The sequence below is a fragment of the Cebidichthys violaceus genome, unplaced genomic scaffold (genome assembly GCF_023349555.1).
Source record: "Cebidichthys violaceus isolate CVI_PGR_0920_01 unplaced genomic scaffold, fCebVio1.0.p SCAF_59, whole genome shotgun sequence".
In the NCBI taxonomy this organism is placed as follows: Eukaryota; Metazoa; Chordata; class Actinopteri; order Perciformes; family Stichaeidae; genus Cebidichthys; species Cebidichthys violaceus.
This window is the reverse complement of record NW_027176805.1, coordinates 1,218,704-1,242,382: the sequence shown is the minus strand read 5'-3', so window position 1 is coordinate 1,242,382 and position 23,679 is coordinate 1,218,704. Positions and strand designations below refer to the sequence as shown.

Sequence of the window (23,679 nt, the reverse complement as noted above, 5' to 3'; positions counted from 1 at the left end):
AGATAGCTTTCCTTCTAAAAAATGGCTTTTCCGTTTCTGAACTCCACTGTTTAACATCCTGGATGTTGAATGAATGTTTGAGGCTTTAACATTTGAGAGAGGTGGGAGAAAGAGGATCTTACCCTTTCTCCTGTGAACCCCGGAGGTCCACGCATGCCCACGTTACCCTGGATTCCCTGGTGGTAAAAGGAACAGCAGGTGGAAGAATTTAAGTTATGATCAGTTAATGCCACAAAGGCTTATCCAGCACTGCACAACATTTGCCAGATAATTGTGGGGATCCATACAGACGAAGGGCAGAACTCAAGATGGCTAATAAAAAAATACCATTTGTAGGGTAATTACTCTTTTCTTATAAGCTGTAATAACTTGTTATCTCTTAGAAGGACTCTAGTGGGTATTCAAGTTAATCTACATTTAGTTCACAATTTCCTCTTCCCTTTCTATTATTGAAAGGATTTTCTGAGCTGCGCTAACTTAGAAGGACATTTACTATAAACAACGTCCTCTTCTAGCAGGAAAAACAACCAATTGAGAATGTGTGTGTGTGTAGGACATAAAAATCCAACATGAAAACCCATTTAAAACTAGGCCTGCAATGGTGTGTATACTCATGCAAAACCGTAACTGCACGCTGCATGCAGCACCTTAGAAATGCTTCAGTTTCAATAATAATAATACATTTTATTTGTATAGTGCTTTAAAAAGGTATTTAAAGGGACTTTACATGGTAAAAACAGAAACAATAAAAGGAATACCAATATAAACAAGACAGAGAGAAGACATTATAACAGTAAGAAACAAAAAAGAAATGTCCAAAACTAGCATCAAGGGTTTAAAGCAGATTTAAATATGTACATTTTAAGTGCAGTGCTTGGACAGAGTAGGGCTATTGCTTTGGTGAATGCTCGATTCTATCCCATGATCCCACTAACACATGTTCATTCTGAATAACACACCTCTTTTTTCACATTAATGTTATAATTACACAACAGTTTAACAGCTATTTCAACACACATCTTACACTTCAGTGTATCAGGTCCTGCTGCACCAGTTTGTTGGTAAAACGCTTCTGAACGACTTATACACCAGTATTTTGAGTCAACAGGTAAGCATCTGAAAGGGCCTTAATGAACAAAGACACAGTGTGCTGTCCACATGGGGTGTATTCTGCGTGCATCATGTGTGTGCTGTAAAGTGGTAGTACAGGTGCATTCCTTGTATGTGCCCTGCTGAGGAATCACTTACATACATGCCTACTGGGCCCTGAGGTCCCTCCATGCCCTGCTTCCCTGTAAAACCCTAGGAGAAAACACACACACAAAACACAGATCTACATAACACAATGTCAATACACACACACACACACACACACACACACACACACACACACACACACACATCTGTGTCTTGGTGTAATGGAGGTCATGGCTGCTCTGTGCCTGTGGACTCACCTTGTCTCCCGGGGGTCCTGGTGATCCTGGAGGTCCTGGTTTGCCCGGTGGCCCCTGTCAGATAAAAGCGCTCTGTCACCAAAGGTTCAAAGTAGCAGTCAATACCATCTGTTGTATTGATCAAGTGTACATTTCCCTGACTGGAAGTTAGATTAGGTGATTGATATCCCCATGGTGTTTTGGCTCAGCTTACTTTCTCAACAGAACCCTGTTGTCGTAAACATTTGTTTCACAGGAAATAGATTTATAATCGACCCATATGTTCTTCCTCAAGCTATTTGCTTTATATGATCTGTTCATTTGCACAAAAAAATCCCTCCTGTCAGTCTCAACTCTGAAAAACTCTTCCAAACGACACAACTACAGAGGGATAACAAAGCATACCGGAGGACCCGTTGGGCCATCTGCTCCTCTCTCTCCAGCTGTTCCTGGGAAACCCTGGAAAAGAAGCAAAAGTAATCAAACAACTGCTAAGACAACAGAAAATGCCACAACAAGTGAAAACGTACAGAGCGAGATGAGAGAAAACATTATGGGAGTTGCAAAGTGGACCAAAAGTATAAAAAGGGCAAATGTGAAACAATTTACTTCTAACAATTTACAAAAGTGCACTGAGCTGTTAAATTATTGGTTTAAATGAGTTTGTTCAGTGTTTTACTGCTTAATGTTCCATGTAATTGTGTCTCGGCCATTTCATTTGGCCATGTCATTATGGATAATGTAATGGTGATTATGATTAAATTTAAGACTCTTCAGCAGACTACATTTGTCTTTGTTACTTGAACAATTAATAACATGCTGACTGTTCATTTGGTAACACCAAACTTGTAACCCTGGAGTTCTTCTGTGGTTATTACTTCAAGAAATACTTCACACAATAACGACCATTTGTATATAAACTCATCCAGTGTTACCTGAAATTCTTTTAGAAGACTTGGGACGTCTCTGGACGCGTAGCGTGAAGATGTGAGCATACGACTGGATAAGTGAGACTTGGATTGTACTGCAGGAGTAAACAGATGTTTTGACGTACTGTAGCTTTTTCTGTTGTTAGACGCGGCCCCCATTTTAGTCAATTCATCAAGACTTTTCTACGTTTTTTGACTCTCTGTTCACTGTGATTGATTAAAAAAAAGATCCATTTGGTGGTGAAGTATTCCTTTAAGTAGTAAATCAAGTTTTCCCAGGACATTAAGTGGTTTGACTCCAACCATTGTGACCAAAATAATGACAAAGTTTGATCACCCAACCTCAGTGTTGGACTTCACTAATGCTCTAAAAACCCTGCAGCCAGCTCCCAACATCTGGTGGAAAGCTGTTACAGCAGCAGATTAATGGTTTTCGAACCACATGTCCAACAATGACATATCGGTCACATGACCTCTGATCAGCCCCAGTCACTTTTAGTGAACACACCTGACACTTTTAACTGGCTGGTAGCAGGTTCTGCTCGGTCCTGGTAAAACAGTTTTGTTCCAGCAGTGTTGTGTTTTCCTGCTCATGAATCAATAAAGTCTTCCATATTCAACCCTGAGCTGTCTTGTAAAACTGTAATGATTTGTTTTCATTTGGCTGAACCCTGAGCTTGCGGCAAAGAGGCTAAAAAGACGAGCTGGAGGGATGATGTCATGAACCGAACGCTGAGGTCACTCTGAGGCCAACTGTCTTACCGACGGTCCTTTACTGCCAGCGCTGCCAGCTGCACCCGAGGGACCCTGAAACAGAGAGAGAGACAGGGAAAAATTACCAACAATGCAACATCTACCAACAGCTGAGGTCATTCAGAGTGCAAAAAAACAGTTAATATCATTACTTTAATGCATTGTAAGAAATTTAATCCTAAAGTTATAGTTACATAAATCTATCTGCTCAATAAACATGAAGCTACAGCCACAAGATGATTAGTGTAGTTTACTCTCTCTCTGACCACATGTTTAAAGATCATTGTAAAATGGTTCAGGTAATGCAACAAAAAACACTCGGGCAAGTTTAGGGAGTCTGAGGTGATATAAAGTGCCGGTAATCAGGTCAGCGGTGCTCCTATTTTCATGTGCACTTTGTAGCACTCATGTCACAAGGTACCACAGCCTTGAGGCAGAAAGGTAGCAGGATGCGATGAGTTGACTATCGCAGCATAAATACTGGAACCAGGGTCTGTCCTCAGGTTAAAAAGATGTGCAGGGGCTCTGTGTGCTGGACTCTTCTTGGATCTGGCAACCTCAGGGAGAAGAAAAGGCTCCGGCACTCAAGTCATTGCTGCACACAGCTCCACCCCTAAATCCACAGCTTGCTATTACGCTTTAGTTTTTGTATGGAGTAAACAACGAACACATGTTAGTTGGTGAGCTTCAGGGGTGCTGGTAGGTGGATTATGTTGTCTTTGAACGGAGCTGTTTCCAGTCTCTCTGTTCAGCTAAGCTAACCGTCTGCTGGCTGTAGCTTCACATTTAGCGGACAGATAAGAGAGTGGTATCGATCGTCTCAGCTACACCTTCAGCAAGAACGCAATCAAGCATATTTCCCAAAATGTCAAATCAATTTCATTAAAAACTTTTTAAATTAAAACTTGAAAGGTTTCTACACCTTTTCTTAAAAACATCTTTAGAGATTTAGAGATTTTTTAAAACCGAGTCATCCCAATTTAGGACTGCAAATAATGATTGCGTTCATTATCCATTAATCTGGTTATTATTTATTTATTTATTATTAAATGATTAATTCTACAGTCAAAATGAAATTGCCCATCCTGAGTTTGTTTCCTGATATAAAACAAAGAAAAGCAGCAAATCCTCACAACAGAGCATGTCAGTCATATTTCCTTGTAATTGACCTTATAGAGAGAATTATTTACCATGCATCAAAATAAGTACAATTAACCTTTTATCAATCTGCAAATCAATTAATCGGCTACTTGTTGATCGTGAATATGAAAACTTTTACCTCTATTAGAACTAAACAAGCAGTCAAGTTAAGTGTCCTCTTCCAAAGATGAATAAAACAGTGATGAACACACAAGTCAGAGATAAAGCACAAACTCCGCTCAACTTACTGTCACAGCTCACAAGCACTGCTGCACTGTACACAGACTGCCTCCTGCTGGCTTAACCAACAATTACTACTTGAGAGGAACCTTGACTCAACTTGGGAGTCAAACCTGACAGTTTGGGGGCATTTCCATCTCAGCAGTCTTTCAGCATGTCACTCCTTTAAGCCAGAAAATCTTGTACTCGGAAGCAGTTTTCTTTAAAAAAGTGAAGCGTGTGATGATGTGCAGAGAGCTGTCTCTCCCCTCTATGTGTGTGTGTGTGTGTGTGTGTGTGTGTGTGTGTGTGTGTGTGATAAGTCCACATCATCATAAAAAATGATAAATAAATTCACAGAATACCAAATGTTTGTACAGTATGTGACAGGAAGTAGAGGACACACAGACACAACATTTACAAGTGATGATTGAAATATGATAGAGAATGGGAACCTGTGTACCAGGCTTTCCTTCTGCTCCCTCTGGTCCAGGTGGCCCAGGAAAACCCTGTGAGGGATGGATCAAACACACACACATACACGTAAACTGTTCATCCAGCAGAACTAAGACTGCAGTGTCTAACAAGCTAAACATCACTTTTGTGTTTTTTATCTCTGCAGGTCATTATGACAGCTGAGCGTAAAAGGAGCTTTAAGGTTGATCTAGAACAGAAACGTGAAGCTGCAAAGTATAAACAAGCAAAGAAATCTGCTTAATCATAACAACAAGAATATTGGGGATGTTAAAATGAATTAAGGTATTGAACTTGTGACACTAATATTCGGTATTGACCTGCATTTAAAAACACATGGCTAGAGTTATGTGGAATTCAGTGTCGACTACACTTCAATTCATTTCTGAAAGGCTGTAGGTTTACCGATGGACCCGGTGGGCCAGAGTGGCCCCTCTGTCCAGTCCGGCCCTGGGGAGGAGCGGAGAGAGAGAGGCGACATCAATACCCAATACCTGTAGTGGAAGACTTTCACAACAGGCTCCTAAAGCCGAGCTATTTGTCAGGAAAATGAGGATGAATGGGAGAACTTGCTGGCCGGCTCTAATTTTTGTTAAGTTGCTATTCATCTATTATTTAAAATGCTATTGTAGTACCTTGCTCCCTCTGGGTCCTGGTTTGCCGGTACGTCCGTCTGGTCCCCTGTTCCCCTTCAAGGAGGTTCAGATATTAATGAGTGCGGCTGAGCATCGCTCTCCACTACAGAACAGAAATGCCTTCACAGGTGTTTGTGTTACTTTGTATGTTGTCCTGATTACTATTCTTGAACTGTGTTGAATTTAGAAAGCAGAAATGACACGTGATTAAGTTATATTACATATTTCAATGTTACTGATTACAAATATAATGACCACAGGGCTGATTTTGAGGAATTAGATCTACTTTTGACGAGATATTTACATACACATGCACTTGATTAAGAAAAGGTTAATAATCACACTAGATGTTTTCATTTTACATCCTTACCCTAAACGGATGCCACATCACTAAATATTCCTGACCAGGAGCGTGTCAATTTACACTACTGTAGTTAACAGTTGTTTATTCATTTCACAATATTACATGGTTAAATGTACATGCAGGAGACCACTGGGGGCTCTAATGTTTCGCAGTTAAATGTTACCTTTGGAGCAACATATGAAGTCATTCGACGTTTCTTAGTGTTCAGATGCACAAATCATCACTGACCTTTAACCCACGGCTGCCCTGTTTTCCCTGAGGACCAGTTTCTCCATTTGTGCCCTGGATGAAGAAATATAAAACCAGTCAAGCTCATCGCCTTTTTCACCTTCAACAGGCAGCTTCTTTCTCCTGGCTAAAAGAGCATGTTATACAGTATCATGCCCCAAACACTATGCTACTTGTAAACACTCAAAGAAGTGGCATGTTATGTGAAAAGTTTGAGTACATGTACATTTGAAAAAATATATTGGGACTTATTTAAGGACGAATCATATGTTCTTGGAAAAAAATTCCAAGAACAAAATATGATTTCTGCATTTAAAATATGAATAAATTAATAATAATACATTTTAGCTCAATCTTCTTGTAGTTAATTGTTAATTAAAATATCCACACAGCATCAGAGTTCATGCTTGACCTTAGAAATGGTTCTTTTCTTTGCCACAAAAGAAGAACGAGATGACGGCGGCTAACATTGCTCTCCACTGTACCTCAGCGCCTTTGGGGCCAGGCTGGCCCTGGGTTCCTTCAAAACCTTGGAAGCCGTTGGGGCCCCTCTCTCCCTGAGGACCCCTAATACCTGCTGCCCCCAGAATGCCCTGAGAGAAAAACATAAAGGAAAATGTGCTCTCTATGAAAAGGGCACAGAGACCGCAGTTTCGCATTTTGGCAAATATGATTATTTGCGATATTGGGAGTATTGCTGTCAGGCAACCAGCAGCGACTCCAGGAAGTGACTACACACTGTCAAGAAATATTTAACTTCAGTTTCTCTCAGCTGCCTCTGTGTCTTTAATTGTTGTCTGTGTGCTATGACAACCACTAAACTAATGTCCATGTGAGCGATACATGACCGTTGGCAGCCGTTCTATTCATATTTTGTACTTGTTTCAGGTCCTCTAATATAACTACTGACCCGCTAAATGTGTCCAAACCACACTCAAAGCTCTGCTGTGAGAAATTTCCCCACAAACGGAGCAGAACGGGTAGCTTGACATGGTAACTTTTGGGGCGATGGTTATGGTAATGGTAAAATAATAATGGTTTTTGTACAGATTAAATGTCAATTAGTGAGCTTGTTAAGGTGCTAGTGGGCTATCTTTGTTAGCTTTGTCCAGAGCCAGGCTAGTCGTTTCCTTCTACGTCCAGTGTTCGTGCTAAGCTCAGCTAACCGGCAGCTGGTTGTTGTGTCACACAGTATTTCCTGTGAGAGGTATCGACCTTCTCATCCAACTCTTGACAAGAAAACAGCTCTACATATTTTCCAAAATGTTGAACTATTCCTTTAAGTGGCTCTGTGACATTGCATTGTTGTCTTCTTTGAGTGTTACGGAGTGAACAGGAAGAAGAAGCTGGCTCCTACTTTGTCGCCTTTAGGTCCTGGATCCCCCTTGTCCCCATCAGGTCCCCTGATACCCTTTGAAGAAGAAAATAGTCAAAGCCAATAATGTTTTGCAGTAAATATGTTTGTAAAGCTATAATGAGCACCTACCATTAAACCGGGAAAACCCATAGGACCCTGTCTCCCTGCAGCACCCTGTAAATAATACATAATAGTGGATTAAGCATTTCAGGATCAACAAGCAAATTTAGAAACAAATTCTAGGTGTATACAAGTGAAATGTTCACATTCCATATTAAAATAATTCAAAAGATAAATACCGCTACTATTTTCAAGCAGTGGAGAGCATCTTTACCTCAGCTATAAATGTGTGGTTTGACAACATGTCAGCCGAGGACAAGAGACAGCTGGACAAAGTGGTGCGTACTGCATCCAGAATTCCCCGAGTGGAAATATCTACGGCTACGCTCCAAAAGAAGGCCCTTAAACTTTTAAAGGATCCCTCAACAACCTTTTGAATTTACCTTCCTACTCACAGAACACGTCCAGGTCGGAGAGCAGCACTTATCCCGAAGCTGTCCGCTTCCTTAACACTACAAACAGCACTGCAGGCCACTCGGCAGCTTAACTCATTGTGCAATGGGTTAGATAGTTTTTAATGCACTTGAAGCACTTCATCTGGTGGGTCATCTGACGCTGCTGCTAGTTTCTCTACAGGTGCTGTAGTGTTTTATCTACGGTGTTCTTATGTGTTAGATTATATTTCACCCATTTGTTTTATGCTTTTTGGATTATTTTACAAGTATGCACATTACTGTTTTATTCTTTGTTTAATGTATTTTTGTCTTTCTCTGTCTTTGTCTAAGTATGAGCTGACTAAGGCGAATTACAATCAATCATGATATTGTGGCAATAAAGTATTGAATCTTGAATTAAATGGCAACGATGGAGGATATTAAAAGGAATACAGAACCAATCTGTGGAATGAGTTATAGTGATTTGACTTTATTGTCAGATTCCTCTGACATTTTTCCTGCATCACCAGAACAAAGAGAACACAAGAAACAGTGGCTTCAGAGTCCCACAGCATCGAGTCATGGTCCAATGAGACGTCACAACCAGTAGATGGCACTGTGAGGCTGCACACAGAACATTCACAACTGCTGGTAACACTTTAATCTACATCTAGTCACTGTTCATACTATGTGTGCACCTACATTACTGTACCGTAATAATACCTAACAATAATCAAGAACAACTCACCATGGACCCGTCAATGCCGGGATCCCCCCGGGAACCCACGGGCCCCACAGGCCCCTGGAAGTAAAAGAAAAGAAACAGAAGTAAAAACGAGGGTATACATTACGCTATGTTCTGTTCTTTACATGCTGATACGTTACTTCAGACTTTATCTGGAGAATATACAACAGATACAACGTGGTGAACCAGTGGCTCTCAAACCGTTTCAGTCCGCAGCAGAATTCAATATTAACCCCGCCGTCTTAATATTCATCAACCATTAAAACGTTGAGCCATGGTGAATATTATGCATCAGAAATAAGATATCCATGATGGAAGTTAAACTTTACTTGAGCAGCATAAAAGAGACCAGACCTTCCCACTACAAAGACACTGAACTTGAGAGTGAGATTTCATGTTTGTTTTTTTGATGAGCAATACCTTTTTTTATTTTTTCTTTCCTGTCAAAAATCTGTCCATTGTACTTAACTTTTCCTTTGGCCGTCTGAATAACTCTTTACTATCCTGACCGTTTCTGGCATGAAATTCATGTTTGCTTGTTTATTGTCTCCACATGAGAATTCATTGAACTTCAGTTCCACTTTTTTTCCCCTCAGTCATGCATGCACGATATACTGATTTAAATTCCACTTCATCGCAATTGAAACAAACTGGCTTAAAATGCTAAACCAGGACACGTCGCGCTGGAGATTCTTGTGTGCAGATCAATAAAAAAAAACGTACAGGATCTCCTTTAGGTCCAGCAGCACCGATCGGTCCTGGATGTCCCTGTTGAGATGAACACATTGACTTTAACCTCCTGCCCTTTACTGGCAGCAAAGTGGATGGCGCAGCACCCCAACGTGTCAAAAGTCCCCATTAACAGCCTTGCATTCAACTGTACTCACCTGGGTCCCTCTGAGTCCTGGAGGTCCCATCTGTCCCTCTAAACCTGGAGGCCCCTAGTGAAAAGAACATGAAGGTTCACAGTCTCTAAACATGTCCAGCGTGTTGAATAACTGCAGCATATATATAACCACACAGTATGTATACCTGTGGGCCTTTGGGACCAACACTGCCAGCAGGTCCCATGTCCCCCTGAAAGAAGAAATAAACAACTTATAAACAGAGGAAGTCACCTGCAAACTAAGTTTGGTCACTCAGTCTGACGTCTGTGAAACTTTCCAGACATGAAGTATAAATACATGAAATAACATTTGCTTCATTTTCATTCAACGTGCATTTTAAAAATGGGACTTAAAACTGTATCAGAAGTGACTTTACGACAGCTTCTGAGAGACAGCTGTGACGCATTGGCAAAGAGGATATGACGCCATTGACACGGACCGTTACCTTGATTCAAATAAAAGATTTCTATAGGTTGAAAAATTGTTGGAAACATTTGAGATAATAAGTACACAACGCAACATAATACATAACATAGGTCAAGTCATTTTTAGATATATTATACCTTCAATCATTTCATTGGTTCAGGCTTGTGATATGTGAAAATTTCTCTGTTTTATATCACTAACTTGAATATCAAAACAACACATTTGAGGAACTCATGTTTAACATAACAGTCTAACAAAATACTTAATTAACTAAAAAATGGAAGTAATTGTTAGTTGCATGCCTTGGGGAAAAAAACACCTTTAACTTGTTACTCAGTTGTTGTGGCGTCATCTTACCCTTGAGCCATTAACTCCTTGAGCACCAACTCGTCCTGTGAAACCTGCTGCGCCCTAGGACACACACACACACACACACACACACACAAACACGTTTCATATATATATATATATATATATATATATATATATATATATCTATATATATATATATATATATATATATATATATATATATATATACAGACGCATATTTTGTCATCTAATCAGTCCGTCTGCTCACCGTCAGCCCCGGCAGACCTGGAGGGCCATCCAGTCCACTCTCCCCCTGGTGACAACAAATTCATAGCAGCATGAGTAACGTCCTTCACACCGTCCATCGGTTCAGAACGGCCATTTATCGCTCACTACTAATTTAATCTAATAACTTTATAGTAGTTTGTATTAAAGCCAAGCAGCAGGTCCAGCTCAACCTTCATTCACGTCATTAAGAAATTGTTCCAGCTGCAAAACATGCAGAAGATGTCTGCCTCCTCCCAAAGCATGCTGTGAAACGGTTAAGAAGATGGATGGACAGATGGACGTCAACTAAATTTCCCCAAAGTGCTCATGCTGCAAAATCCAGGTCCTCTATGGCCAAATGATGACGCTGGTTTCAAAAGTCTGATATTTCCTTTGGTTTCTCGAACAAGCTGTTTGAAGAACTGATGCTAAACATCCTATGCATTTCTTTTTTTGCTAAATCACAAAAAGAAGCCAAGCTCAAAGGCTTAGAATGACGCCGACATGGAAATACAGTAGCTTATTTATTTGCTACAAACGTCACTTGCTGCAGTTGCTTTGAGATGATTGTTTCATGATTGAATTTGAATGTTTTAGTTGAACTAACCCTCTAAATGTTAAGATCCCCACATGATACAACTATTGAAGTAGTGGTGAACCAGTGTGAAAACCATGATGACAACATTCACTTCTAGAGGAATCATTCACAACTGTGCAAAGTAGGAAAAAAAAGGCTTGAGAGCAAATCTTAAAAGCAACTTGTCGAGCAGCTACAGTCGGACGGCACATCACTCACATCAGGCCCACAGGGCCCCTCTGGCCCGTAGCCACCTCGGGTCCCCTGAGGCCCCTGCAGGGAAGATTCAAGTATTAAATGTCTTCTTAACAACAATACATGATTAAAATACATAGAAAACGCTGCTTTCAAAGATTAGAGAGTGCATGTGTTAATACTATGAGGCAGAGTTTCTGATTTCATGCCAAATAGAATCAAAGTAAAACCGAAAAAGAGAAAATAGGAGTCAGTGCCTCGCTGCCTGGAAGTTCAAAGAGGGACTGGATTAGGGATTAAAACGGATTCAGAGACTCATGTCTTTCTTTCACAAAAGCGGATTGTTTGTTTTGTTCCTCTTATTTCACACCAGTTGGGGATGTGTAAGAAATGTATGACATAAGCACAGCTGCTTTCCTGCTCATTGTTTTACATTGATCCTGTAATGTGTTGGTCTTGTCTAGCAGATTGTTCATGAAATGTTCTGTGTGTGTAAGCAGCTTAATGTCACAGTTTAAGGAGAAGTGCTTCTGGTTTATGAAGCAGCTATTTTCTCTCCGAGGTTTACTAATATGATGTAAAAAGGAAGACACTCACTGGTGGTCCGACGGGACCAGGTGGGCCCGGTAAACCAGTAGAGCCCTGAGCAAAGACAAAACACAGTCCATGATCAGTACGCTATATTGTTCTGTTCAAAAAGAGAAGCCATAAGAGCCACAGGCATGTTGGTCTGTAAAGACAAACTCTAATTCTATTTGAAATATTCATGATGATGATAATTGAAATGCACCAATGAGTACCTTCTCACCGGGTTCGCCAATTCCTCCTCTTGGACCCTTGAGGCCAATGAGACCCTGACGAGGCAAAGAAGAAAAGTGTCGGTCAATTTCACAAAAGCGTTTTTAAAAAGTTCTTATGCTAAAAGGGCGCTACATAACAGCTCGCCTCGTAGCTCGTAGTGATGAACCCACAGAGAATTAATGTTATCAGGCCTGCAAATTCTCGACTTTGTCATTGTGTTGTTTTTGGTAGCAGACAGCTGTTTTTAGCTAAAAACCTCTAAAAATCGGTACACTACCTGTCCAGCACCAAACAGCAGACAGAAAACTAGTTAGCAACTAGTTAGCTGGTGAACATAGAGTAGCATTTAGCAGCTAACGGTTACAAGGTTATTTTATTGTCATTGTACAACAGGGTTACAAAAGGAAATGCTACATAAGAAAAACACCAAAAAACAATATTATGCATGTAGGGTGGAGGATGAGTTAAGGAGTCAGCCAGAGGACAGAAACTATTCTGGAGTCTGCAGATCCTTCTGTTTCTCTCTCCAGACGGCAGCAGGCTGAACAGGTCATGGCTGGGGTTGGTATTGTCTTTTAAAATCCTCTTAGCTCTTCGCAGGCTCCTCTTCTCACAAATATCACTGATGCTCAGTAAATGGCTACCAATGATGTTCTGGGTGATTTTAATCACCCGCTGTAGAGCCCTCCTGTCCTGGACCATGCACATTCTATGCCAGTTTGTAATGTTTCCAGTCAGATTGCTTTCTTTTGCTCCACTGTAAAAGTTGACCAGAACTTGGCAAGGGTATTTCGCCTTACTCTATTTCGAGCCGAATAAGTTTCGGCTCAAAATAGAGCCAAAACTTTCTCCCTCAGGAGCTGGTGAAGACCAAAATCAGAGCTAAAAGAAGAGGTAGCCAGAAAACGACTACCTGCTGAATGTGTAAATGGCCAACTGTCTGCTTACAAATTTGCCATGTCAACTGAAAAGGTCCTAGTTGTGTTTAAAGCTTCTCCCCACCATGGTCATTGCAGGTTTAAATGAAAAAGTCCAACCTCACTGTTAAAGGTAGAACAGTTACCTCAGATGAGACGTTAACTCACAGGCTCGATATCAAACCTCATTTGGTATTGACCAAAAAAAAAAAAAACAGTCTGGAAAACTATAAAGAGCCGAAGTATATCAAATAATTTGTCAATTTGAGTTTTTTATGTAGTCGAAAGTATTGAATGGCTGCTTGTGTTTTGAGAACTCCCAGACCGAACTACACCAGTCAGGTGAAAGTGCTTTGGATAAAAATGACAGCTACCCATAAATAAAAGTTATCCGCAAAAAACGTTATGTAAGTGACAGTCTAAGTGCTGAATTGATAAATGGTAGCACTCATGAGCAATGGCTCACACAGCATTTAATATAACCATTCCTTCTTGGCGACAATTTCACAAACAGTAAATCTAAAAATGAAGTGGGACTGACCGGTTGTTCTTAGAAAAGCAGCTGTGCTGTTTTATTCCTCACCTCATCACCTTTCTCCCCTTTGGACCCTCGTTCTCCCCTATATCCCCACGGGCCCTGAGAAGAGGTGGAAACATTTAAACACTAAATAACACTCATGCTCTACATGTACCGTTTAACTGGTTACCATACAGCACGCGCCCACCTGTGATGCAGGAGCACCAGGTGACCCGGGCTGACCGTCTTCTCCATTTTCCCCGTCTCTCCCTGGGGCCCCGGCTTTTCCTGGAAGGCCCCTGGGACCCCACTCGCCCTGTAAGACAACGAAAATGATCACCGCTGTTGATATCGACCGCTTCTTTATCTACCCGTTAGTGAATAGTGATGACATCTGAAGAGAAATGAAATCAAGTAAAAAATACAGAGAGCAACATCACAATGCTCTGCAGCCGTGGTGAGCTTCACAGCGGGGGAGCCGTGTTGTAAACCACAGGTTTGCACTGTGAAGACACCGACCCTCTCCACCACTCAGTAGAGCCATTTATCACACAGACGAGGCATCACCTAAATAACAACACACTGTCAAGAAGACTGAGGCCTGCAATAACTCAGCCTGTAGACAGGTGGAAAGCATGCACACATATTCACAGTGAATGGCTACACCGCCTGTGCTGGCAGTGGACAGCTTTACAGTTCAAGCTGCAGACGATGACGGATACGGTGTTGCACATTGTGTGAGTTGGGTTTTTTAATCTTGATTTTAAGGTTCTCTATAAGATATTCAGAGCGTTAATATAACAGCAAAAAACTGTAAAGATATAGTGGAGTGATGTCTACCTGCAAAGAAGGAAGTCACTCTCCCACTGTGTGTGTGTGTGTGTGTGTGTGTGTTGTTATCCGAGCTTCGCCGTGCTTTGTTGACATAGTCGGGCCGGCAGTCTGTGCCTTACAGTGCATGTTAGTGTTTGGTAGGGGTAACCCCCGAGTATTGCGCACACTGATTACATGCATACACGTATATATGACATCACAGCACATCTGCACTGATGGACAATGAGGTCACCGACAAGATCTACCTCCGGTTAATTCACAAGCAGAAATGTGCTTTCATTCATGGAGTCTCAGACACAAACAGTGGACCTAAACTCTCAGGATCTCAACAGAGCCGACACCAAAGGCTGTTGAGTGTTTCCAACAATCCCAAACCTCAGCGTTTGGTGCTCAGCACCAGCTCATTACCCAGCCGAGACCTCACACAGTAAAAGGGCTTTCACTTTCCATACGGCCACGGTGGACTTCCAAGACGCACGTTTGTGTATTTTAAGAAGTTTTCAAATTAGATGTGACTAAATTATCAGAAGGGAGGTCTCAGTGAAACGTATGAAATATCACAAGACAAATTGAGAAAAGTAGATCAACTACAGCTCACTGTAATCAAATTATCAAAAAAATATGGAACATCTTAACTTGGCAATAAAAATACTTTCATTGTTTATTCTCCCAATATGAGAATGGTTACATCATGGGGAGTTCCATGCATGAGGGTTTCCAAACACCCACTCGCTTTAACCACACTCTGCTCCACCATATTACAATTTATTTACTTGAACTCAAAACTGCTCCACTCTGCTGGATCCACCGGTGTGTCTATTTTACAAACTCATAGTGTACGGACGAGCATTGTTCAGTCCCACAGGAATTAAACTTTGATTAACATCCCCAAATTTCCAGTCCTAAAATGTCTAATTTCATTTAAGGGAAATTATCATAAAACGATGTCCAAAATATCTACAGTTATTCTCTGTAGATATTTGCCTATGACGTAAGCACAGGTTTAACTGGAACATGCATGCAGCATGCTCTGTGTGCACCCTGAATGAGCTGACTGGGCACACAGTGAGGGTCGGTAAGGAGACGGACAGGGCCAGACGGACAGTAAAAACTTGAGTTTATTGTTGTTTCACATTTTAGAATTGCGACTCTGTTCACTCAGCTTATCTATAGACTGTTTTTTCAATGTTCAGGAATGTGAATGTGTTTACAATGACCAATAACATAAGCGGAGGGTATGGACACTACAAAGAAGGATCATTTGTCCACTTGGAACATTTAGCAGTGTCTGTTCCCCCAAGGCAGCAACCCACTAACCCAAAATTAAAAACCATCATAAGATTTTCTGGATGTAAAAAGACAGATTTTTGCAAGAGATTTCTGGAAAATTTAAGGTTTTCAAACATCTCAGTTGACAAATTACACCGATAAAGCTACTTCTGGATCAGGAAGTGCTTACCATCTCTCCAGGCATCCCTGGTCGTCCTCGCTCCCCAGCGTCACCAGATGGCCCCTGAGAAGGAAAAGTAGGGAACATACAAACCATCCACCAATTTAGAATTACTCAACACAGAGAGATTACTCTAAATGTTATATATTCAGGTTCATCATTTTTTGCATGAGTAGTTATGAATGAATTTGTAACCTGTATGCCGGGCTTGCCCATCTCTCCAGGTGGTCCTGCAGGGCCTTCTTTACTCTGCAAGCTCACAGAGAAGAAACCAGCCTTTGGTCAGCAGGAACTAACAAAACAGCTACTGAATCCCAACAACGAAAGCTTATTAATCGTCACAGCATACTTACAGGCCAACCAGCTCGCAGTAACTGGTAGAAATTGGTTTGCTACAGAAAGAATGGAAACACGCAGGATAAGTTACAGATCCAGAAGTACAAACAACTTAACTTCAAAAGAGTATAATGGATGATATCAATCCTCGTTTGAACAAATAACTTGAATTCTACCACCTTCCCCCAAACACCAGTGTCCGTAGTTAAGAAACGGTCTTTGCCTGATCACTGACCCTCATTCAGCATGAATAGAAGTATGAAAGTTCACCTCTGCAGGTTCCCCACATAAAGTTCAAAGCACACACAGAAACAAATCGCCTTCTCAAACTACGAACAGACTTTAATGTCTGTCGTCTTTTTTCAAAAACTGCAGTTCTCCATCATGCTGACATGCTGCTGAGTGTATTCTATAACATACAGCTGTGTCTACTACAGAGAGATTAAACAGATGAGGACAGAGCATCTGCTTGCACGCACCGTAACTGCGGGGTCAAAGGTTTTATAGATAGTCTGGGGAGGCTGGGTCAGCCTCGAAGAACATTTGCTGTCCAGGGTTTCTTTTAAATGACTGACAATTCACTGCTTAAGTGTTTACGGAGGGAAGAGCAAGCAACAGCAATCTGGTGTGAGGGCGTCAACTGGAAAGAAGCTGGAATGAACACTAGCAAATGTGATAACTTATGAGGATTTAGATGGAAAGCTTCAGATCAATTTATCATTTATCTTCAGTGGTGAGATCAGTCCAGGACGTGTTTAGCCTAGCTTAGCACAAAAATACAGGCATGGAGGAGCAATTAGCCTCCTTCAATAGCGGGAAAATACATTTTCTGAAAACTTAAAAATGATACAGTTTATATCTTGTTCATATACTAGCCCCCATGACATTCAAGAAACAGCTGGGTTTTCTCTCTATGAGGACAGGATTTATGAGATGTTGTGTGTGGTCACAACTGCCTTCTTGTTGGTCAGTAAAGAGTCCCAATTGGTGTGCTAATTGCTTGTTAAATCGTAATATGTGACAGCTTTAAAGGGACAGTGTGTATGGTTTGGTGGAATCTAATCTGAAAGTAGAAACTAGACGTAACATAGTCCAGTCTTTATTCAGCTGTTGACACTGGGCCTTTATCAGGAACAGATGTTGTGCCTCCAACATCCAAATTTCAAAATAAAACAAAATTAAATAAGTAGTAAAAGCTACAGCACAGTCAAGAGAATACAGTCACAAAGAGCAAAGTAAATATGTCTATATATATATGAAAGCAGTTCCTCCTGAGGGGACACTAAAGTCTGTAGTAATAGCTGTTGAGATCGACATTTCCGTCCTTAAGGCCATGCTGCTATAATGGCTACAAATACTATGCAAAAACTATGAAACTAATAATTATGAAAACTCACTGATGATTCTGGTTATAAATCCAGAGAGTGATCTTTCAGTTTCTTTTCTACGATTAGCTGACTTGCACTTTTCTCAAAGTTAAATGATGAAAGCGGACTGACTGTTCACTGAGAGAGAAATCAAGATAGAGGGAGGAGAAGGAAAACAACTTTGCTGTAACTATTGCACTAAACAAAAGAAGGAGTGCATTGTGGTTACCGTCTTACCTGAAAGGCAGCCCATTCCTCCACTGTGTTCTTCCACAGGTAGAGGCTTGGTAACCCTGCCGGTCCTGGGGGTCCTGGTTCCCCTGCTTTTCCTGAACGCCCTTCAGGGCCCAACTTACCCTGTAAGAGATGGAAAGGAAGCATGACATCATAGAAGTGATATGATGCAGCACTGGGGCTCGGGCATAAATAATCAACACATGGGCTTAAAGGAGGACGTGTTTATAGCAGTATGGATTACAATGTCCGAGGTGAAACAGCTTTAAACTAAAATATAACCTCGGATAGTATTTCAGAGGTGCACAGAGGTGTGCTTAAATCCAAAGGAGTCAGGTGGACAAACTTAACACATCATCATAGGCTAGTATGTCCATAAACAAGCTTCTCTTACCTTATCACCTTTAAACCCAGGCGGGCCAGGCTCACCAGGACAGCCCTGCCAAACAAGTAACAACACTCAGTAAAACAGCTCAATAGAGCAAAACACCTACAAGGAGAAAGAAGCCTTCAAGCTCAAAAATGATTACAAATTGATGTATTTATCAACTACTTCAAAACCATTGCTCAAACTGTAAAACTGTGACTGATGACTTTGACGTGTTCTCACAGACATTTGAACCTAAAGACGTCAGCACAAGTCCTTTGAGGCGAAAAAAAAAACTGTGACCTGAGGCACAAGCAAGGCACCGGATACTAGTAAAACTTCACAGTTCGTGGCCTATTTGACTGCCTGTTGAAAGCATCCAACACCTTGAATGCCAATAAAACTAAGAATTTATGGCTCAAAGAGTATTGGCATGTATCAATTATTTCTTTAAGCAACTTGATACTGTGTGGATCCGCAAACCCAATTTTTGCAGTTTTGGTGATATTCTGCAGTTTGTCATAACTAGAAGTTCCCTTGTTGTACTTATATTACTGAAATAAGGTGTTCTGGTATACAAATAAAACAGATGAGGCAGATGCTCAGAAAACCACGGCACTGAGTGAACAACACCATGTTCACGCACCTGCCAGAGTATTTTCTGTGGCTATGCCATAGTAACATTCTTATGTACCTCCTAAAACACATTATTTTTACTGAAAGTTTTAGGAATACTACAAAAAGCTAAGCAAGCAAGGCCTGAAATGCAGCACATGCGAGGAGCGAAGGATTGTGTTCCAAGCCAACAGGACGTCTTCCTTCATGTTCCCTACAGCCGTCTTCAATCACAGTAATCGTGCCGAGTGATCCTGTGGATTTTATAGCAGCGTGACTCCACAGAGCGGCCCAGACGTGGCCAGATGTGCAGTCTGGTTCTGGTTCTGTCCGCCCTCCCCGTGATGACCCACCTCTTACACCAGGTAAACCCTCCGGATGTATAAAATGACTCCAGCCCTTATCACCAATCAGATAACTTGGCAGCCAGAGGTTATCATTGTCACATTGAGTAATGCTGCGACAAACTGTTGAACCTCCTTTACTGTGCGGCCGCCTTAGTGCTCAGATGGCATCAAAGACATGTGGATCAACATATGTTGGATCAGTGGAACCTTCCCTGATCAGAGTCAGATGGCAGCTGATGGGGAACAGCTCTTGTAGGCTGTAAAGCATGGACCGAAGTCACACTTTCTTCATTCACAAGGCTCGTCTTAATGTTTTCATCTCATCTGACTGCAGATAGATCAGTGGTAATCAGTTGGCCTCAATATCCAAACAAACGAATCAATATAAACTACAAAAACAATTTCTCACTTAGCGGTTTACATCGGGTAAAGTGAACTAAATAGGACGTCTTGCTCTCTTTACTGTCACTTGGAAAAATACATTGATTACACTGAATAAGGTAGCATTAAGGTTATTGAAGCAAACAAGAAGACCAAAAGACAACTCACTTCCTGCCCTGGGGGACCCATACGGCCTGGTGGTCCACTCTGAAGCCGGTACATTTTGCCATCGGAGCCCAGGACCAGGTCTCCATCTCTGGATACGATGGTCACAATGGCAGGGCGCTCCTTGCCTGGTTGTTTAGCGTTGGTGACGGGTTTCCCCTCCTTGACTACGGCCTTTGCAGATGTCCCAGAGTCTGTGGATGTTCTGGAATCGGAGGAGATCTTGGGTTCAGGAAATCCCACCGAGGGCTTCTTGGGGGCACTTCCTTTGTCCAGGTCAATGACGTCATCGGATGGTTTTCCGGGGAACAGCGATGACGTCCTCCCTCCGGAGTCAGCCTTCTTGTCTGTGGTAATGTTCTCCTCCAGCTGTTTCGAGGACAGTTCGGGCTTTTCCTTCTGGCTCCCCGTAAGTCCATTTCTGGAAGGTTTCCACAAAGGGTTGACTTGTCCGCCATTTTGGAAGGTTGGATCCAACAAGTCGGTGTCCTCGTCCACCACGAAGACGTCCCCACGGCCCACTGAACCTTTCCGACTGGATCCTGAGGACGCCGTTCCGTCCCCTCGAGAACTCCCTCGTCTCAGAAATGTAATCTGATGAGAAACAAAACGAGAATAAGGACTCATTCGAGAACAGTCTTTCAGATATTTCAACAGGTTTCTGGCTGATCATGTTTTGAGAGACGAGTGAAGCACAAATAATCTGGGGGACCCATTCGGCCTCCAGAGAGACTGTTTAAGTAGAAGCAAGAATCTGTGATCACCATAAAAGGTATTACTATTCAGAATACGAAAATAACAAGCATTACATCTCATCCCCGCACACCAGATATGTTAAATCTTTTTTTTTTTTTTTTACATCATCTAAAACACTATTCCTACTTAAAAGACGTACACTTGTCTGCTACAACCCGGCACATCACTACTGATCTGGTCACATTTCTGCCTGTTTATTGTCAACGTTTAAACTCTCCTCACTGCTGGAGCAACCGATGATCTTTGACCTTTTTATCATCACCGTAGCTTAGGTATCACCTCCATGTTTGTTACAATGTGGTTGGGATACCATTGCTGTGTTGCTGTAGACGATGACCATGAAGTTCTCTTATATTGAACTATAGAATACATTTTATACCACTCAATTTCACCGCAGTACCTTAAACTGCAGCTCTGCTATCCTTCTACTGCTACTCAGGTGAGAGCCTGTATCTCTGCTCAACAAGCTGGACGTTCAACAATTTAATACTGATGTCTGGAAAACCTCTTCCTTGCTCATGTCGCCTTATCAAGAGCCTTTGTGTAGTTTAAGATAACTCTGCATGAAAGGCCCACAATGCCGACCCGGCAGGTTTGCACTCATAACAAACTCTCCTTCATCATGGACTCATCCACAATACTAGTTTCACTCCATCATGGACTACTTCCACTCCATCCTGCCAACACAGTCACTCTTGAGTTTCTGTCATATGAAGAAAACTGGCTCATAATAAAACTATTCAATATTTTTTTCTCACTGTAAATCAGTTTGACTAAGAACATAAGCTGTCACAATGTGAACGTATTCCTATTGACTCTCATGATTTGACTATAAATCTTCCAAAACAACCAGCATTGTAAAGTGCTGTGGTATCCCGAGGTGACAGGGAAAAAAAAAATCGACAACATGCAAAACACTACAACCCGGGCATTTTCCTTTGCTTCTCATATTGCATTACAGACATACAGACAAAGAAACACATCAAATGTTGGGCCTCGGGGAACAGCGGCGCAGTGAGAGAGAAGCCTTTTAGGGGGAAGGGACCAAAGGGCAGTGCATTTAGTTTGATGACTCTAATGGGCTGAAATGGAGAGCACTAAAGAGGAGCTGAGAGGCATATGGAGAGCAGGAGGACAGGAGGAGGAGCGGGAAGCAGGAGAGTGCACGCTCAGAGATGTTTTCAGAATGTGTGAGCTTATACAGAGGAAATACGCCACTGCACTAGAAAAAAAGAGTGCTTTTTATTATGTCTCGTCAGTTCTCCCTATTTTCTACATCAAAGGCCTCTGCATCATATCATCAAAATATGACATGATACATACAGCTTGTATGGTTTGCTCATATACCCATAGTTCATGCTGAACTGGTACAGTATTGGTCATGCTGTTAAGCTTTCTATCCTACCTCTTTAAACATGTGCTGTATTGTGGTTGAGGTCTACAGACTGCCCATGGCTTTAGAGTATATAGAGGTGTGAGGAAATGTCCAATTTCCAAACATCAAAATGTGGCTCTCAGTCGCTTCAGCTGTATGTGAGAGAGGATTCTGCCGACTGAGCAGAATGAAGACAGACTGGAGGCCGTCTCTGAAAGAAGAGATAATAGACAAGCTGGTGTTGGTGTCACTTGAGGGACCCACAATCCAAGACAACGGTTCTGTGGTGGGAATCAGCACCAAAGGTCCAGAAAGCCAAAATTTGGAAGCAAGAGAACGGATGAACAAGCAATCCGTGAATTGCTGGACTCATTTATGAGCGATCTGTGAAGAACATGACAACAGCTGCACTACTGCTATTTTGTATACAGCAACACAATTTCTGTATGAGAGCTTGAGGTCAAACATGAAGAATAAAATGGAAACATACACATTTTATGAATTAGTTAAGTTATTACAGAGGGAATCTCAGGTTTCCTTTTTGGTTACAGGCATTTGTTAGGGCCAAAATCAATTGAGCATGCTCCGATTGTGATCAGAAACGATGATATGCCCAACCGTTACCCAGAAATGATCAATTAAACCTGGCTTTCATTCATCAAATGTGAAATATTAGAACAATAGTTAGTCTGAATATTGCATTTGCAGTGAAACCCAGCCCTTGGTGAAGGGCTTAGATGGGCAGAGACTGAACACGGCGCACCAACTGAAAACAAAGGCCCTTTCTCTCTCGCTGATCCCAGGCCAGTCAGGCAGCCGGCCCTGGTCGATAAGCTGACACTAGATCTCCTCTGGTCAACATGCCCCCTCAGCTAATCTGCCCACCAGTCTGTGAGATACCACAGACTGAGGTAGTGTACAACCCAAAACAGTACGTTCAATGTTTGATGTAAAAGCAAAGCTGGATGTTTGCCTCTACTCTAAGATGTAAGGACGCTTATGAAACTGACTGTAAAACATCTGGAGGGAGCTTTCCAGTGTGAGAAGATGATAAGTGAACTTCACTGACAAAGCGCTTTTTGACCTTAGCAGACAAAATGCTTTATAATTTTCCTCTCATACAACCATTCCCCCACACACACACACACACACACACACACACACACACACACACACACACACACACACACACACACACACACACACACACACACGGCACCAGAACTGCCTTACAAGGAACTGCTGGCTTGGAGGTATTTGCAGTTCAGTGTCTCATTCAAGTGTTATTGATCGTTTTTTCAAGGCATCAGAAGCTTGTTGAAGAAAGCACAAGCAGCCAAAAGCTGACCAACGGCCCCGGGGTGTAGTTACATTTTTGAGGAGGTAAACTACAGCTATGATGATGCCTACAGTGTAGCTAAAGAGGCCCCAGAGGTGTGCCTAGATCCCGTTACTGCTATTAACCCCTAACATTCATATCTACATACATTTTAAGGTTATTCTGCCGGTGACTATACGTTACAACTGCTCAAGACCCAAGCTGATTAAAGTGAAGAGGGTCAGTCCTGAAGTTGGCGCACCTGACCTTTAAGGTGGACTGACCTTTAAGGTGGATTAGCTGTTCTTCTTTCAGTCACAAGCTGCTCCTCTGACTGTTGCTCAGCTTTTGTTAGTTTCCTTTTTAATACCGCTTTTAACTGTTTAATTGATAACATTAATGGGTTTAAAATCTGTATTTTCAGGGTTATGGGTTACAGTTAATTATTAACATCCCTACTGCAA

The 23,679-nt window shown here is 41.7% G+C and overlaps 2 protein-coding genes across 2 annotated transcripts in view; both read right to left on the bottom strand.

The window, feature by feature from the left end:
• Positions 1-1,270: 1,270 nt before the first annotated feature.
• LOC137888956 (collagen alpha-1(I) chain-like) lies at positions 1,271-19,806 on the bottom strand. Its single transcript, XM_068732487.1, has 28 exons — positions 19,770-19,806; positions 18,286-18,330; positions 17,895-18,014; positions 16,308-16,346; positions 16,150-16,203; positions 15,964-16,017; positions 13,879-13,986; positions 13,737-13,790; positions 12,236-12,289; positions 12,033-12,077; positions 11,460-11,513; positions 10,665-10,709; positions 10,442-10,495; positions 9,804-9,848; positions 9,659-9,712; positions 9,495-9,539; positions 8,775-8,828; positions 7,662-7,706; positions 7,533-7,586; positions 6,661-6,768; positions 6,176-6,229; positions 5,584-5,637; positions 5,354-5,398; positions 4,938-4,983; positions 3,125-3,169; positions 1,839-1,892; positions 1,455-1,508; positions 1,271-1,302 (listed from the first exon to the last, which is right to left on the bottom strand). Exons 1-25 carry the CDS (start codon positions 19,788-19,790, stop codon positions 3,135-3,137), a joined length of 1,386 nt encoding a protein of 461 aa, XP_068588588.1. The 5' UTR covers positions 19,791-19,806; the 3' UTR covers positions 1,271-1,302; positions 1,455-1,508; positions 1,839-1,892; positions 3,125-3,134.
• A 96-nt stretch (positions 19,807-19,902) lies between these two features.
• LOC137888908 (uncharacterized) overlaps positions 19,903-23,679 on the bottom strand; it is a 47,417-nt gene continuing 43,640 nt past the window's right edge. Inside the window, exons 7-8 of the mRNA XM_068732419.1 lie at positions 20,010-20,360; positions 19,903-19,971 (exon numbers count right to left, since the gene is read on the bottom strand). Of these exons, the coding sequence (XP_068588520.1) occupies positions 19,903-19,971; positions 20,010-20,360 (420 nt within the window). The remainder of the gene's footprint in view (positions 19,972-20,009; positions 20,361-23,679) is intronic.